General features: G+C 37.8%; 1 protein-coding gene across 11 annotated transcripts in view; it reads left to right on the top strand.

The window, feature by feature from the left end:
• PARD3 (par-3 family cell polarity regulator) overlaps positions 1-19,018 on the top strand; it is a 443,962-nt gene that overhangs the window by 187,912 nt on the left and 237,032 nt on the right. For 8 of the 11 annotated variants that reach the window (XM_084221264.1, XM_084221266.1, XM_084221263.1 and 5 more), the window contains exon 5: positions 5,966-6,097. The exons of the other annotated variants lie outside the window; for them this stretch is intronic. In XM_084221264.1, coding sequence (XP_084077390.1) covers positions 5,966-6,097 — 132 coding nt within the window. The remainder of the gene's footprint in view (positions 1-5,965; positions 6,098-19,018) is intronic. 11 annotated transcript variants of the gene reach the window in all.

Below are 19,018 nucleotides of genomic sequence, written 5' to 3'. Positions count from 1 at the left end.
TATAATCACTGAATATAAACTGCTGTATGTTATTTGAGTTGTTTTACATTATCCCTTGTGGGGGTTTATTAGGAGATTAATAAATAAGGAGTGAAAGGAGAAGTAGCTTCTTTCCTGTCCCTCCATTTGAGAAATGACACTGTTTGGAAACTTCTGGCTTTTCATGTGAACATGCAGAGATCATGACATTTTTAATTTTTGTGTTGTAAACAAGAGAGGTCAACATAATGTTTTGGATGGGCAGTATTGTGTTTTTTAATTTACTCTTAATAGAGCCCATATTCTTTGACACTGAATGTTTACATATGACACCAATTCCACAGAGAAGTGTCTGATTATCATGGCCCATAGTTACTGATTTTTTTTAAGGTCAGGCCTTGCTTATCAGTCAAAGGGTAACATGGAATATATAAATTGGAGTAGCACAACTCTGGAAGTTTCTGATTGTAAGGTGATAGAACTTAAACAGAACACACTGGCTTTTCAATTGCTTTTTTCCTTTTTGGCATCTAATGAGCCCTTCTAGAAGCATAATACATTAATTCCTTTCATGGAGCAATACAGAGGGTCATTTCTGAGAAAAGTTTTTCTGAAAATATCCAAATAAATATGGAGTGGTCATTCTTCTCATTTATTTTCACCATAAATAGGACATGCAAGTTCTTTATTAGACTATTTTATTTGTATCTTCTGCAAATCAGTTTTTACCAGTTGGAAATGACCCATGTTCTGGGTCAGAGCTGATAGAAGGGGTGAAGCTGTGCTAATTCTTTAATGTGGGAATCCTCTTTTAATTCCTTCCTTGGAGAGTGGCCTCAGATCAAAGGTTTCTGATACTGGGTGACTGTAATTCATTCCTTCTTCTCTACATAAGATGGCTGGGCTGTGTCTGCATTATTGCAGCTTCTGGGGTCGTGTTCTTCAGTATACATCAGGAAAAGAGCAACCTTGGAAAACTGAACCTACTGGGAATAAAATGAGGCTCACCCCAACAGTAGTGTCAGTTTCCTGAGATACATATGGATAGTTATAGGAAGTGATTGGCACAATTAATTTGGAGGTAAATTACTGACATTTGGGAGAAATTGTTGTTACAAGATGCTATGTTAAGAGAGAGGACAGTTCCAAGTCTGACATCTATGTAAGTAGGGTTTTTTTTTTAGGGGAATTTCTCTTCATGCAATGCATCTTTTGGGTTAATTAATTTTACATATGTAATGTATTTTCCATGTAAAATAGACATTATTTGTTCAGCCCTCTTTGTTCTTTGGTTTTGTTTTTTTTGTTTTAGAAATGAGGATCAATTTGGTCTTATTCCATATTTGTCTAAAATCCAGTTAAAAAGCAGCTGTGAAACCTCATCCAAATAAAAAACTCCAGGAATCTATTTGCTAGACCATCAGACAACTGGGAAATGGATCTCTGGGTATATTATTTCATTTATAAACAGATGTTTTCATCAGACAGAGTTACTTACATAAACTGTGAATGTTTTGGTAATTAATTACAGCTTTTAGCATCCTGTCTGAGAGTGACACCAAATTGTTCAGGGTCTAACATGGTCATAGTGGGGCATTAAAAGAAAGAAGAACAACCTTTATAACCTGTATAGTGATTCAACAACAATAATTGCCCTTATAGACATGGATTTGCCCAAAGTCTTTCAGGTGGAATTACAACCTCAAAAGACTAAACCAAGTCATTTTCTTCATGTCTCATCACAAATCCTATCTCAGTCTGTGGGCCATCACAAGGAACTAGAGCCAAACAAACAAGCAGCCTTTTCCAAAGTGCATAGGATACAAGGAAAAAGACTGGTTAGCAAAAAATGATCAGTGCCCAAAATGGTCTCTCTTAGTTAGTGATATATGGGACACATTTCTATTGCTGTAGAAATAATTTAAATGAAAACTTGGTTTTTCTTTCAGAAAATTACTTTGAAGATGTCTTCAGTGTATTTTACCCCTGTTGTAATGCTGTGTTGTGTTTTAAATAAGCAACCAAAACTTGCCACACTTTAGCCATTCAGGAGGTGAAACAAAGGGAAAACCTAGTTTCCTCACTATTTGGAAAGTAGCAAATGATTTAGCAGATGTGGAACTGTCACCACACCGGGTGGAGAATGTTCTGGTTGGGTTGTGATGCTGGGAGTTTGCAGAGGTACAACTGCTAGTTAAAGTTAAAATCACAACTGAGTTCATGCAATGCCAGCTAGTAATTGAAGTACACAGACCATTCTAATGCGTCATTTCATCTACAAGCTACAAAGTCTTTGATGAGACTCTTGTTACATATTGCAAATCATCTGAAATTAAAAGTATAGCAAAATTGCTTCATTTTTCCTGTCCCCTTTCACCCAATCCTCCAGCAAAACCCCAAAGGGACAGCATGATGAACTGAATCTTAAAGTGTTAGATTATGTGTCCTCATTAAAATTACTTCAAAATGCTGCAGTTAAGTGTAGTGGTGGTATTATGACTTGGCAGTTTTAGTATTATATTGATCAATTTCCATTTCAAACATGATAAAGCTGACGTGGCCCATGGTCCCCAAAGATGTTTGGGAAAGAAACTTCTTTTAAAAAATTAGGGCATTTAATTGTAACTGATGATGCATGTCAGCCCTGCTCCCAGGAGGGCTTACAGCTGCATTTCCAGAAGAAATGGGAATTCCCTGAGTGACCCTGATGGCTTCTTTACCATGAAATCTTCTCCTTTATGGTATTGTAGCTAAAAGTGACGCACACCTTTTTTAGCTGGATGTTGGGAGCATGTGTGCTAAAGTTAGATCATGCTGAAGGCAAGCGCAGCTTTCTGGATTAGCAATTGAATACTTTACACAAAATATCCCCAAACAATATATATTTTAAATAGCAGCATCACAGGTGGCTCAGTAAATCCCAATGTCTAAGCTGCACCGATGTTTTTCACCTCTGCCTCTGTGGTTTGTCAGCACAGCTCTCTTTGAATTAGCTCTGGCAGTCATGAAAACCCCTGCAGATGCGGGGTTACAGGTAGCCAGGCTGTGTGGTGTAGGTGTCTGTGAGAAGGATGGTGTGTGGCAGTGCTGGGTGCTGATCCCTCTGCTCCTCCTCTAGCTTGGTGCTTGTCCCAGTGCTGCCACTCGTGGGGTACAGGGAGAGCTGTTTGCCAGAAAGCAGTGACAAAGAAAGGAGCGGAGGGTGGATCTTGTAATATTTCACTATTTGGCTAACACCAACATGACTGTGTCTGTGATTGCAGCACTGGTATTTTATTCCAATCTGATAATAGCACTATTTTGAGCCTCTGAAGAAAGGTGAAAGGTGAAAGTGCTGAGAAACAAAAAGAGTTACAGAAACCACATCTCTCTAACATTACGGCTTTTATTTTTGCTGTCACAAAAAATTGCTGCGTGGCTTGGATGTCTTCTGTGTAAAATAAGCTGATTTAAGTCTTAGCAGGAGAAAGGCAATCTTCTACAGAAGTGGGCTGCAAGCAGAAATATTTTGGTAGGTGGGATGAATGTACTCTTCTGTCAGCACAGATATTAGGCGTAAACTTATGGCAAATTCTTGACATTAGTAGATAGATACAGAAGACAGAGGCCTAATTTAACTCTCTTAGCTTAGGTAATTTCACTTACATTGAGTGTTGTGATACTTGAGACTTTTTACAGCACAAATTTCCAATATAAACTTTGTGCAATGTGACTATTCATTGTGATTCTGAGACCTGGTGATTGAATAATTGAAGAACAACACATCCCTAGATGAGCATCTTTCCTTCTCTCTTACTCTTGTTAAAATGCTCCTGTGCAGGCATAATGGATGCTGTGTGGAGAGAGGTCTTTGTGTTTTATAAATAAAAATGTCCTTTAAAAAAGTTTCTATTGAACATTGAGGGAGGAATCAATAAAAAATTGAGATCTCTATAAAGTACAGAAATACAGAAAACATCTTGTTTCATAGGAAGAAATTTCTGTTCATTCCAACCAGGTGATGTCTGTCAGGTAGTGGGTTATTGTTAGGTGACAATAATGCACGCACCAACTGTATGGGTGGTTTTGTGCATAACATGATTTTTTGTTATTTCTTTGTCAGATTCTGATTTTGTTGTTATACCTGCCCACCACTTTGAACAAGAGAAATTGTTGTTTTGGCTTATAGGAGCTGTGCCACCTCTGTCACCTGAAGAGAAGCATTGAATAAGAGAAGCAACAGGGAAAAATCAATTTGTATGCACCATTCCTTGGCTTTTATGGCATTTGCTGTACAAAGCTGACTTCCCCTTTCTAAGCAAGACACAGAACAAGTTTCTAGTTTGCTCTGTGGTTAACCGGCACTGCAATACTGGATTGTTTTCAATTGCTGAAAGGCACAAAGCTTTTTGTTCCTTTGTGGCAGGGTAAAGTAATTTATGATGGATATTTGTTAAGCTGGTTACCTGTGCCTTGCATATTTTTACAAGGTTATCTTGTATTGGATGAATTGAAGCTTCAGTGTCCCTTTAGAAGACTTTATCTTATACTACAACATCTTTCAAGAAAAAAAGTTCTCATCAATTAAGAAAGCTTAGGTTTAGTATGCCTGGGAAAAGATTGGTCTTGCACAGGAAGCTTTTGAAAACTGCTCTATTTCACATTTATGACAATACCTGAATTTCTTAGCAAAGCATGTCATATATATACAAGAAATAAAGTTGTGAAGGACAATTGTAAGGGAATTGTAAAGTTGTGAAGGACAATTGTAAGATGCTGCATCTAGAATATTGGACTAGTATTATTCCAGGCCAAAGAAATATCAGTATGGCAAATAGGGAAAGGAAATACTCATGCTGATGGAATGAAGAATTGATTTAAGAGGGGGTCAAAAATCTGCTCTGTGCTATAAATAAAGAAAAGAATAACTTTTAGCTGCAAATGTGCATTGCTGTTTGTTTATTTTAGAAGGTTTTGAGATTCCTAAAAGTGGTAATATTGCAAAATATGTAGTACTACAATCCTGTTTTAAAAATAGATACTGTCTCTGAATTATCTGATTTGGCATGAAGATAGACAAACATTGACTGGAAAAAATACTCTGCTTCTGAAGGAAGTATACTTATATATATATTATAGTAGATTTATAATTCTCTTTTGAAAAGCTAAGCAGAATTTTAGCTCCATGTATTGTTTCAGTTGGAAGGAACTAAGCTATGTAAGCTATCAGTCAAACTGACTTCAGGCTAAAGGTAACTCCCATCATTAAGAATCTGCCTCTGTGCTTTTGTTGGCTTTTAGTGATCAGACTGGGTAAGGACTAATAACCTTTAGAAGCTGAAGAATTTGTACAGCTTGTAGGAAAGATGTGCAGACAAATTCATCAATTAAAAAGAAAGAGAAAAATTATCAGTCTCAGTAGGATCAGTGTATCTCTGTCAGCACAATCTCCATCTGCTGCTGTTCTACAAATGTGACTGTACTTGTACCTTCAGGCAAACCAGGCAAAGCATTATTATGTGAAATAATAAATTCAAGTTTTGAACTCTACAGCATGCTTTTCTGGTTGTAAGGACAGTACCTGGAGCAGTGAGACTGCTTTGATTGTAAAATTGATTACATACAGAGACTTGGGAAAATGATATAGTGCCATAGTGGTCACTGAGTGCATTCATTTGGTGCATTTGCTCTCAGTCAGAATGAACTGAGGAGAGTGATGCTCTGAAAGCCTTGCTGAGTATGTACTCGGGAATCTGTGCACTAGAGGTTTGAGATTGGAAAAAGAGGAAGGGAAGTATGAGTGGGTGGAAGATCTCCAACTCCACCTAGGCTTTATTTGGGTGTCCCTGGCATTAAGGAACAGGAGCTCTTGCCCTTGAGCGGCCAAGCCATCGCGCTGTCCTTGGGTCTAGTCTTCCTTTTGTATTCATTTAATAACCAGCTGCATTGTTAATGTGCAAGGACTGGTTGTTTTTTATAAGACCCTTTTTTGTTTCTTTTAAACTAGAAAGATGAAAACTACAGAAGCCTACCACGAGATACTAGTAGCTGGTCTAACCAGTTTCAGAGAGACAATGCTCGTTCATCGTTAAGTGCCAGTCATCCCATGGTGGACAAGTGGCTGGAGAGGCAAGAACAGGTAATATATATGTGTATATATATATATTACTTTATCAATATAATCTTTATGCTACTCCAAGCTATTACAAAGAAGTGTATTCTTACCTGACATAGGCTCTTTAAGCATAATAGAAGCACCAGCAGTATGCTGACTACATTTGTATGGGATACCTTCTGCTTCAAAAAAGCCTGCATTGACTGAAATGGACACCTGAAAATAATTTCATTTTTGAGTTCACAAATACGTTCCTATAGTACATGGAGTGCTGCTGTTCTTCACAACTGATACTAATAGGGTTATTTTAATTAGTATTTTTTTGATAAGCACTCTGCCATTGAAATCCAGCAATGATACTGCATAATGTGGGTCAGTTTTGGCACTGCACTTTTAAATGCTTGTTATTTTTAACACCATGAAACATATTAATTATAAATTTTAAGACAGTGTTATATTTGTTTAGTGTATATTTATATTGATTCTTATCTTAGTCTTTTTTGAGACACTTAGTAGTTCTAATTTGTTGTTTTTAATCAATTAATTTATTTCTTAATTTGTTAATAAGCTGGTAGTCACAGAGGTTTAAAGGTCTGAAATTCAAATTACCTAGCAGTCACTACATGTCTTTGTATATGCCTGAAATTTTCAAAGAAGTGTCTTCAGATGTATAGAAAATGCATCTTTAACATGGAAATTGGAAATACTGTAGCAAGCTCACATGTAGGGTAGTGCGTATGTAGCATTATTGCCTCATTTTTTTTCTTTATGCAATGTGCCATGAAAATACTGAGTTTTTGCATTGAACAACAATGTACAAATTTTCTATTTTACAGCAATAGGACATAAACCCAGAATTTGCTTTATTACAGAAGAGCTTCAAAATGAAAGTTGCTATTTGACGCAGGATTTGTTACACTGTACCATGTGAATGGAGGGGACGGTTTATAATTCAGTCCCTGGTGTCCTGGGCCTGATCTGCACCCACATATCCCTTACTGATATTTGAAGTTTGGTATTGCCAAATCATAGCATACTCCAAACATTCTTTGTTCAAACCCATTCTCAGTTTAAACGGAGCTTAAATAATATCACAGAGTATTAAAAAAACCCCTCAATCTCCTCCCAAATATGAGTTATTAACTATTTTTATGCCTTGTAATTATCTGCAAATTGATTATATATTCTATGAGAAAAGATTCTGTCTTTGGTATTTCTATTCTTTCCTCTGCACATTTGATGCCAGCATTCCTTCCATTGCTGTTTTCCTCCAAAAAGATTGAGTGTTAGGTTGGATGAAGTGAGCTGCGTGTCTGTATCAGCCTGTGTTGAAAGGGAAAGTCAGTGCCCAGATTTGAAGGCACCTCCTGTGTCAGTTCTGCTCGTTTGATGTTGTCGAGGTGTATTTCCATGCATCTTTAGATTTGCACTGTGGCAGTTAATGAAAATGTTGTCTCAGCAAAAGAAGCTGGATTAGAGATCTTAATAGTGATCATCTTGTAAAATGTTTGCTACATGAAATTTTAATATATGATGTTTCATATTAAGCTTTGTGTTGATTTTAGTCTCTGAACAGATTAACTAGTTCAATTTGTTCACCAGTTGGGTAAATAGTTTGCCAGTAATGGTAGACTGGAAGCATATTTGTTAGCAGAGTTAACTGTTCGCAGTTTGAAATTATAAATATGATGTTTCTTTAGAGCAAGTTCCCTGCTTTTTGTATTTGTTTGTTTATAGTGATGTTTTTATTAAGAGAGATGGTTTATTCTTTGTTTTATTAAGAGAGATGGTTTATTCATTCTTCTTATGTTAATAATTCTGCATGTACCTGGAAGATAACCATTCTTTTGCAGTTTCTTATAGCAGGATAATTGGTTAGACTGAAACCTTTTTAGCAGGATACATCCAGGAGGACAAAGTCTGTTGGGAGAGTGGGTTGCACTATCGGGAAGAAGGGAAGGGCCTGGTAGGGGATGGAGTAGCTGCAGACAGAGATATTCTTCCACACATTTTGGCATTTTTAATATCTTCTTCAGTATCCACTGTGGGATGTTATTTCCCACCGGTTAAACCTTCACTTTTGAGAAGGGGAAGCTCAAGCAACAACATTGCAATCTGGCATAATCAATTCATTTAGCAACTTCCAGTAGTGTTCCTGTGTGCTTGGCAGAGCTGTGGAGGGGCTGGAGAGCTTTGTGCACCCTGCCAGGATGTGCATAAAAAGTAGCAGACAGCAGGTCTGGCACCAAGGGTAAGGCAGCAACAGTGCCAAGAAACCTGTAGGGCAGAGCCCATTACCCCCAGGTACCAGGGGTATTAATAGTCCTGCTCTAGCATGCCTTTATGGCTCTTCAGAGAAGGTAGTGGAAAACATTGAGTTCATCTTGCAGACTCCAGAGACTTTTTGTTGGATGAAGGCTCTTCTGTCTGGGCTCAAATTACTTCTCTCAAAGCTGGCCTCATCTCTTTCTTTTGAATATGAGGCAAGAAAGAATTCCAGGATGATCTTGGTCACCATCTAGCATAAATGAATATTCATTGGAATTACTTTTTCAAAGTTTGATGTGCCAAAGACGTACAATTATTTTTGTGTGGACAGTACCTCATTTCCTATAAACACTAGTAGGGAGCAAACTGTAATTCTGTAGCACCACAGCTCATTCTGAAGATGGAACAAGAGACATTGTTTCTGAGAAACCATTATAAACCACTGTAGCAGGCATTAGTAAGGGCATAGAATTGGAGATTTTCAAGTAGGTGTCAGACAAGTAGTTCTATAAACTTTTCTGGGTGTTTGTGCCTAAAAATGGAGGAATGTATGAAACCTGTTAAAATTTCTGGCAGTAATTGCTTTTGCTCGTCTTTGTGGAGTTTTACTTGGGCTCTCGTAAATTAGAGTGATACATCAAATAAATGGAAAAGTTTGTCTGGTTTAAAAGTCCTTTAAGGTCTTCTGCTTGTATGTGCTGGTTAGCTTTATCTCCCTAGCAATTGTTCCCAGTTAGTTCCAGAGCCCTCTGGTTGTCCACAGGGCAAATGATCCATGTGTTTCTCAGTAACTTCTGGTATTTCTCAAGCCCATGAGATAAATTATGTGAAACTCTTTACCAAAGAGCAATTTCAGAATACTGTTAGAAAGGTAGGGATTTTTAAAGGACTTTTTACAAGAGCATGTAGTGATAGGACAAAGGGGTATGGCTTTCAACTGACAGAGAATAGATGTAGATTAGGTATAAGAGAGAAATTTTTCATCAGGAGAGTGGTGAGGCACTGAAACTAGTTGCTCTAAGAAGTTGTGGATGCCCCAGCCCATCAAGGCCAGGTTGGATGGGGCTCTGAGCACCCTGGTCTAGTGAAAGGTGTACCTGTCCATGGCAGGGGGCTGGGGCTATAGGTGATCTTTAAGGTGCCTTCCAGCCCAAACCATTCTGTGATTCTCTCATTGTATTTTTTACTCTTTCTCTCAATTAATTCTTTTTTACAGATTGTCAAGTACTAGGGGGAAAAAAAAAAGGTGCAATCTTGAATTTGATTCTGAAATATATTAAAAAAGAAAAAGCTGCTTTTTTTACTCTTTGCTTCTGCAACACCTTCCTTTTCTCCACAGCAACCAAACTTTAAAGAATAGTTGAAAAATCTTATTTTCTCTGAAATTTATTCATATATGTGGTAATGTCACTTTTATTTGAGAACTCTTTCTTCCCTCAGTTCACCTCAAGACTTGCTTGGGCCCTGATCAAATCTGGCCTCATGCTGTTTCATACCAAGGAGACATGAAAGGGAATGCGTGAAAGAGTTAAAGTTTTCACCAGTTCCTTAAGTTAGGTACACAGAAACTTTCTCTCACATGGTCATTTTTGTTTCATTAGTCAAATATTGGAACTGACAGCAAACAAGAGACCATGAATTGAAACATTATATTCCTTGCTCAGCTGGTTGGGAATGGGTGCAGGGTCAGCAGGAGAGGAAATCATAAAAAAGCTCCCTTAAGTATGAAGCAGTTGATCAGATTTGCAAATGCAACAAGTTTAGTATGGTTAAAGCTATATGTAATTATAGTTTAGTGCAGTTAAAACTATATGTAATTCTATATACCTACAGAAATATACATATTTTTATACATGCATGTATTTGGTGTATGTCTATATTTATTGGTGCATGAAAAAAAAATAAATATAGAAGTATGAGATGGAGTAAAATTTCATAGTTATTACTGAATAACATGCCTGATTCCTATGTAGCTTTCTGGTATCCAGCAAAAGCCAGACTAAAGCAACTCAAATGCATTCTGAAATGGCAAGAGAAGCTGGTTACTACTGCTGTCTTCTTGAGCAGAAATGTGCTGTGTGGAACACTTCCCTAAGTTATTTTTGTTCATGACATCTGTCCATAGTAATCTGGTTCAGTTTCTCTGGTTCCTGTTGCAGCAGGATCAGACATGGCAGTAGCATATGGATCTTGTATCTCCAGCTGTAGGGTACCTGCCTTCAGCTTGTATTTTCAGCAAAATAAGGCCTGCTTTTAATATGATTGAATATGCTCTCTTCAAATATTTGGGTAGTATAAATTAATGCATTTCAGCACTGTCAGTTGAAAAAAAATAATCAAAGCTTCAGAAGTAGGTTGGCGAATTTAAACCACTAATTTAACGTGCATTTGTCAAATTTTCATGTAACAACGAAAAACCTGTTTCCATTTCATGCTTTAAGAAAGAAGGCAGCAATGCTGCTCATTTATTTTGTTTATTTCTAAATGTTTTATTGTGTTCTGGCTAATATATATGTTTTTGTTTTCACAAGTGTACATCTTTTGTGCTTCTCCTTGTCTGACAGGCGTACTTTGGCTTTTTTTCCCCTATGTTTATCTTTTATTGTGACTGACTGTAACTGCAGTGGAAGGGTCTGTGAATTTTGTTTCATGGCCTGAAGATGGGGAAGGCTTGGGGGTGGAGGCTCTTACCTTGAACTCATCACATGTAGAGGTTGAAACTGCAGTAAAATTATTGTCATTATAATGAGTTGGGCTTTAAGATTTGGAAAAAGGAATAGCTAGGCTTCAGTTAGAGGAATTATTTTTAACTGGTTGTCCATTACTCTGTAAAGTGCCAGGATAGGTTCTGTTGGTTTCTTCTCTCTCCAAGGACCATGCACTTCATAATTAATCTCTTGTGATAACAACCTTAACAAACATGGAACCATGGCAGCATATACATTGTAAAATACAAAGATAGTTTTAAACCTTATCATACTCCCTCTAAAGGGTGTCTATCACAAAAATAGAGAAATGCAAGTGTTCAGAGCTCCAGGCATAGTGCAGAGAGTTGTCTTTTTGGGGGGGTCGTCAGTGGAGGTCCCATGTGAAATGCAGGAAATGTGTGTGTGTATTACCATGAGGCTGCCCAGCATTTGTGAAACTAGGCAAGAACACTGAGGCTGATGGTGGGAGGAGTAAATGTAACCAAATGGCATGTGTTTGCTTGTTTCTGGCCTGGTACATGATTTAATATTGAGTAATTGGGTGTAGTTGTAACCAGGGCAGCTTGAAGCGACTGGTGCACTGGTGGACGATTCACCTAAAGTTTGTGTTAATTAAAGAGTTGGTTGGAAGACCTCAAGGTGCCCCTGCAGGAGTTCAAAGTATCCCCAGTCCCATATCCACTTGCATGTAAACTCTTGAGAAGAGTTCTTGGCCCTGTGATCACACTGGATTCACTCTGATAGGGCTGTCAGCACCCTGACAGCTGCAGCACTTGTTTCTTCTGGATTTTGTACTGTGAAGATGATGGAAATCTTGTTTTGGCCAAAGAGCATTTTCTCTTAGCTGGTGCTGCTACAGGTAATTAGGTATTGAGTGCTCCCTTATTTCTTTATATTGGCAAGACGTGAACTATTTCAGCACAGGAGCTCAAATGCTTGGATGAAATGTAAGCTATCAAGTGCTGGCTTCTCAGCATGAAGAGGGACAATTACAATTCAGTAAGGGCAATGGCCTGAGGCAGCCAAATGCCCAGTCTGGCTGCCAGAATAGCACCCTCACATCTTGGACCTGATGCTAAATAAATGTTTAATAATGTTTTCCTTATTTATTTATTTTTTTTACCAATCACCTCTATGGAATATTTTGTATATGTCATATACAATTTATATGCAATTTCTAATAGCATTTGGCTTCCCATAAGACTGTTGTGGTATTGGGGTATCACTGATCTGTATGGGACCACAATTAAGTAATTATTCTCTAGATTTGTTTCACTGTTCTCCTTCTGTTGTTTTTATTAGATAGGAAAAAATGCTATGTGTAGTGCACTCCAAAATGTGAAACCTGTATTTCAGTGATTATAATGTGGGGACTTAAAAAAACTGTCCAAACTGCTGTTGTTTACCACTGGAGTGTGGATCTGCACCAAGCTGAGGCGTGCATGAGCTCAGCTGTCACTCCCAGGCTGGACATGCTGAGCTGCTTCCAGCAGCTGAGGCTCTGCTGGTGAAGGGCCCAGTTCTCTGGGAATTGCCAGAGCTGGTTCTGTTACATGTCACAATGCTTAAAAAAGGGCAGGGAAGGGGAAGCAAGCTCTTATGATGGGCATGTAAGTTCTCTGTCCCTGTATTTATGGTTTCTGCTTTGAAGGTTAAAATTTTTACCATGTTTTTCTGTGCTGAGAATCAGAATCATAGGTCTGTTCCAGGTATAAATCTGACTTTGGATCTGACTTGATTCAGATGCAGATTTCTAAATCTAATAATAATTACCATGTTTCAGATAAATTTGCTTTTAAAGTCCTATCTTGATATTTTTTCTGATTTTTTTGTATTCCTACACCCATAGAAGAGTTTTTATGTCTCCTGAACTCAAAAGAATATCTGTGGTTTCCTGTATAAACCTTAGATGTGAATATATTAATACAGATATTTGTTGAATATTCACTGAATATTTGTGTATAACCACAGAAACAAAGAAGTCTTAAAGAAAATACTTATTTTTATGCGGAATGCACCAGTCTGTTCAGAGATAGAATCAAATTTCAAGATACAACCAATGCAGCATGCCTTAGTGTCAAGAAGATATTAATGTGGAATTTATAAGTCCGTGCACTTTCATAGAAAATGGCCATTTCTGGACATGACCATAATTGTATACTTTGGAGAGAAAAGACTTTTCTTATTTATCTTGGAGTCATGAACAGATTTGAAGTTGTTTTTCAGTGCTGAGAATTTCAGTTTATATGAGGTAGGAGGTTGGAATAAACAGCTTTATTGCTTGGGGACAGCTGTAGTGGTGATGCTTTTATAAACACTGTTTCATGCTGGCATCTATCTTGTTCTCCTTTCAAAAATAATATGTCATTTCATACTGTGTATTAAATAGGTGAGGCAGTTGGGGGCTACAGTCTGCTTTCAGTTATATGCTGCTGTGTAGATATGAATTCAGTGGCAGAATGTAACTCCATATGTGTCCACATTCAAAAAAAAAAAAAAAAGTCAAACCAAAGGCAGAAATGGCAATTTAACAAAAATAGTCATGGTTTTTAATTATCATAGAAAAGGATGTGTCATATTCAGGTGTGTCTATCCTCACACTCCAACAGTCTCACTCTCAAAGATGTTTAAGTATAAGCAGGCAGATGATGGACTGGTCTGAAATGTAAAGAACCAACAGCCTATATTGGAAGATACCTGGTCCTACCTTTTGTGGGAAGGAGAGCCTAGGTGAGATTGCCTGGTACCCTGTCCAGTCCTGTCTGACCTCCTCCACTGATGGGGAATGCATCATGTTCTTAGGGAGGTTCTTCCGGTAATTGTATAATCATAATCTTCTGATTATTAAAATATCCCCAAAAATCTTGAACTAAACCAAACAAAAAAAACCCCACCACCACCAAATCTTTCTGGTATTAAGATGAAATCTTGCCTAAAGCAACATGTACCTGTAGCCCCTTGTTTTCTCTTTGTGCGTTCTGTCTGTGAACAGAAAGCCTCTGTCCTCTCTGTAGCCACCATGTAAGTACTCAAATAATGTGGTGAGGTCCCCCTGAACCTTCTCCAGGGAGAAAAGACTTAAATTCCTCACTTCTTCTTCACAATGTATGTTTTCCAACCCTTTAATCATCTTCATGGGCCTTCTCTGAACCTTCTCCAGTGCATCCTTGTCTTTCATGGACTGTGGCAGGCAGAACTCGACACAGCTCTGCAGGTGCAGCCTGACAAGCGCTGATTGGAGTGAGACAGCACAACTCTGTCTCTGCTGCTGTCTGCTATAATACCCACTCTGTTTTGCAGAAACTTTTTGGGAAGTGTTGTCACACATGAAGAGTGTTTTCTGACTTGCTAGTAACCATAGACTGCTATTTTTCTGCCCTTTTGGACCAAGCTGTTGTTATGGTAATTTATGGTAATGAATGTACCATACCAGCAGTATAAATAATACTCTCTAAAATTGCAGAGACATCCTGGAGGAAGCTTTAGATTAATTATTGCTGTTAGTTTTTTGACTGTTTCCTAAATATTTTGTGGAACAATATTATCTTGTTCTTTTTAGACTTCTCTCTGTCTAAGGCAGCAGGTCAAATAATGACATCTGAAAATCCATTAATGGCCCTGGAAAAGCTTTTTGTCAGAGGATGTGTCCGGTGTTTTTTTTTCTTCTTTGTTTTCTTTCTTCATGCTGTGAAAAAGGTCTGTCTTCTCATGTTTACTTTCTACTCCAGGTGTATATAATAGATCCCCGTGACTTGTTTATAACAAAAATGCTTTTTCTATTTTCACCAATGTGCTTGTTGGTGCTACTGTGCTGTGTCTGCAGCAGTCCTGATGGGAATGTGGCAGGAGTTAGGAGTTAGTCCAGTTCAGGCCAGCTTGGGGTGGTGATGGTCACAGCTTCCCTGCTGTACAGCCCTCCCTGCCTGGGAAAGAGGGGAGAGGTGGCACCGAGATGGACGAGTGAGCAGCACTGAGCAGGAGCCTCAATTACAGAGTGCCACAGTAGTGCACTACTGAAATACATTAGTAAAATTAAAATTTGTCCTCATTCCCTCAGTGGGTAATACAGTTAATGAAAATAGATCTAACCAAATTAAGATAATTTATTTCATTAGTTTACGGCGCTGTAAAACTTTTCAGGGCAGTACAGCCCTTTGGTGCAAACCTGGAATAGATGCAGTTCCACTGTTCACTTCAAAGACCACAAAGGTTAAAACTTTTAAGTGTATTAAAGCAATTCTGTTAATTGTGTCTACAGAGGATTCTCCCTTGCCCTTCCTGGTAAAGTATTCTTAATTTAAAATTCACATTATGCTCATTCTGCATTCTAGCCTCTTAACCAAAGTGTAAATATGTGATTGCTTGTGTTTTCGAGGCTTAAAAAGAAAGTATGCATTTTTGTTTCAGAAGGTGGTACTGGTAGTACATGGTATTGGTATTTTACCTTTTTTCCCCTTTCAGCTTGTATTCTTATTTTCACTGCTGTACCTTTCTCTTCTTCCTATGTATGTGCTTATTAATGTTTGTAATACAAGTTGCTATGGGGCAGGAGCCAATTCCTTGGAAGGAAAGAGGTGCCATCTCTACACTCCATTCCCTAAATCCCTTTCCTGTTTTCTTTTGTGCGGTCTTGATGCTGGTTTTTTCCTGTGTTCTATGAGAAAGACACCATTCAAAATCAGAAGGCTATCCCAGATGCTGTAGGTTTGGGTTTTTTCCACCAAACCACAGGGCTTGGAAGGGACCTCTGCAGACCATGTAGAGCAGGTTCACCTTGAGCAGGCTGCACACGATCATATCCAGGCAGGTTTTGAATATCTCTGGGGAAGGAAACTCCACAAACTGTCTGGGCAGCCTTTTCCAGTGCTTTGTCACCTTCAATGAATTATTTTCTTGTTCCTTTCAATTGATAAGAAAACCCAAGGTCCACAATTTGCTTGGTTTTGTTTTCAAACCAAGCTTTTGTAAGTCTGCATTAGAAGCCAGACTGGTCTTTGCTTAAACTTCACATTAGCCTAATTTTTAGCTAACCTAATTCATGCTGTAGAATTTTCTTGACCTTTAAATAGAAAAATAAGTGTCTTTATTTATTTTTTTAATGCCCTGACTTTCTTTCTTCTAAATAGCTTATGTTATTTATTTTAAAGTAATTTTATATTATTAATTTGTAATGGAAGTTTTAGTCCTTCCTACACTAAAATAAAAGCACTTCCTACACTAAAAGATACTTTTCTGGATTGGAAACATGGATATGGGAGCTCTTGGCTTCTCCTTAGAGTTTTTTGAGGAGGTTCAGGTAAATCAGTGCTGAGACTTGTCAGTCAGTTAACTCCAAACAGAACAAAAATAAAGACAAAGTGGTTATTTTGGGCAAGGGAAAAAGAAAGATTTTATATTAATGGGAAACATATCTTTATCTAATTTATTGAATAATAGCAGGATGATTTTTCATATTTTTTCTTTCTACGTTTTTTTTTTTCCCACTTATTGGGAGGAAGGTGCTTTCAGAAAAGGGCCAAGTTTATCCTTTCTGTTGTGGAAGTGATAGTTATTTTATCTTCCATTAATGGAAATAGGAAAGGTGCTTACTCCTTAAAATCCTGTGTGGACAGGTCATATTAATGACATGGTTGCACTTTGCTGTAAATGGGAATGATACTGTGTAACTTAGAGTTAATAATTGAGTTATGTGGAAGTAATTTGTCTGGGTTTTTGTTTTATTTTGGGTTTTAAATTTAATCTTGATTTTATTGCTTAAGTATGAGCATTTCATTATTGAATGTAGTACTCTCTGGCTGTATTAAGTGGTTGCTGTAATTTATAGGATACTTTAGAAATGTCATGATTCTCATGAAGCGACACAGCATGATTTAGAGAGTGCAGCAACTGAGTGAATGGAATTACGTAATATGACCTGGTTGATGTGAGCTACCATAAGATTTTAATTTATTTCCTCAGTGTAACTGGGTGAGAAAAGAAGATAATAGGCCAGCCCCACCAGTTCATTCAGTGGATGATTTGAAAATAAGTCCAATCTAAATTGATCTTGAAACTGCTTGGAGTTGCATATGAAATGGTCAGCTTCCTATCCAGGGCCAGGGAAGGGGCGAGCAGGGGCAAAAGGAAGTAAGTTGCTTAGAAAATGGGGCTGGATGAAGAAGTTATTTACTTCTATATATGTCAGAGTAGAAAAAAAAAAAACCAAACCTCTCTTTTTTGTAAATACTTTTATTTGATCTGATTTAATAAATATTTTAAAATCTTTTCAGAAGACCCAAGAACTAAATGCCAGCTGCCTTGTAGCACTGGTGAGACTTTTTTGCTGAATCCCTATGCCAAAGAAAGAACATGAATGTGTAACTGATGCAGCTATTCTGGATGAGGGAGGTTCCATACTCAGAATGCACAGAATTAAAGCAAATACAGCACAACTAGTGTTTCCTTGAAGAAACAATTGATTGGATGAACAAAAGAATTTCTGTAATAAACTGTTGTAAAGATTTTACTTTTCAAAAGCACACTACTTGTCATTTTGATTTCTTGAATGTGATATTTTAAGAATAAGAATTGTTGCCCAGATTCCATATTAAGGTATTACTTTCATGCCATCTGCATGTGGTTACTTCAACTTCATTTGGATTGAAATTTTTTATGCTGATTTTTCCAGCCAAGAGTTGACTATTTATGAATATGAGAAAAATCAATTGGCTATTATTTTAATTTGCCATTGAAAATATTACTTGTTTTCACAATTTAAAAATCAGGGCAGTATACATATAGAATTATTGCTAAAATGAGAGGGGAAAAAAATTATCGTTTGGTTTGTGTACTGCAGGCATTTTTACAGACTATGCAAAAAACATGTGAGGAGTGAGGTACCCAGTATGATCAAAACCTCTGGTTCTCTTACTGTTTCTTCAAAATACTAGGCAGGAAGCCAGTGTTCAGTCACTTTGTTTCAAATCTTAATTTCCTCTTCCTTTTGTGGTACCCTCATTTGTCTTCAAAAATCTTTACTTTCCCAGTGTGTAGGAACTCATGATTGCTTATAATTTCCACTCATTTATTCAAAGCACAGACTAAATTAAATGTCCCAAAAGAAAGTGGCCGTATCTCTGAGCATCTCTGTTAAAAATTATTGAAAGTTGCATTGAGTATCCCATCATGACATTTTTATTTATCTCAGTTTTCTAGGCAATAATTGTTAAAACAAAGCACAGACTTCATAAAGCAATCCCATCAATAGTTCTTCCTTCTAGTTACACTTTACCACTATAAATAACTTTCCCTTCCTGAAAACTCTTTTAACTCATCCTCTCATCAGAACTGATGGATTTTTCTGGTAACTTGAAGGTCTTTAAAACTGTTCTCCATGCGAGACATAATGTTATATTTCGGTAGGATAGTGGGTATTGTAGCATTATGGAAATTAATGTAGCTCAAGGACTCTGACAGTTTTTTTTCTCTAACAAATGTCAGTCTCACTGAAAAACTGAAGATTGGGTAGGAGGCACTTCAGCTCCATACTGTGTGTCAGAGGACAGCAGAAAGTACTGGGATGTAGGCTGGGAAATACGTAGGGAAAAAAAATTTTGATATATTATAGTCAGTGTGAACCCACATATCTACCTACACCATTGCAACACAGCTCCTTAATGACTGTTTAATTTTATGGCTTTTTGTGTTTGAGGCACTTTGTGCATGTCAAATAAAAGGAGGTGCAGTGGAAGAGTCGTGCCCTCCCACAGCGGCCCCTGGGGCTTTGTGCACGTTGGTGTCAGGCACGCTTTGACTTGTCTCACTCCAAAGCCAAACCTCAGGCGGCCTGGGTGAAACCAGAGCAGTGCTTGTCTCTGCTGAGTGCAGCTGGGGCTGTTCTGGGTGGTGGGAGTCACTTCGAAACCACCCCGGGGCTGTTTCAGCCGAGCAAACTGCGCCTGCTGGGGCTCGCTCTAGCTGGGCGTTCTGG

The sequence above is a fragment of the Fringilla coelebs genome, assembly GCF_963513975.1.
Source record: "Fringilla coelebs genome assembly, chromosome: 1".
Classification (NCBI taxonomy): domain Eukaryota; kingdom Metazoa; phylum Chordata; class Aves; order Passeriformes; family Fringillidae; genus Fringilla; species Fringilla coelebs.
Note: the sequence above shows the minus strand (reverse complement) of the source record. Positions and strands in the feature narration are given on the sequence as shown.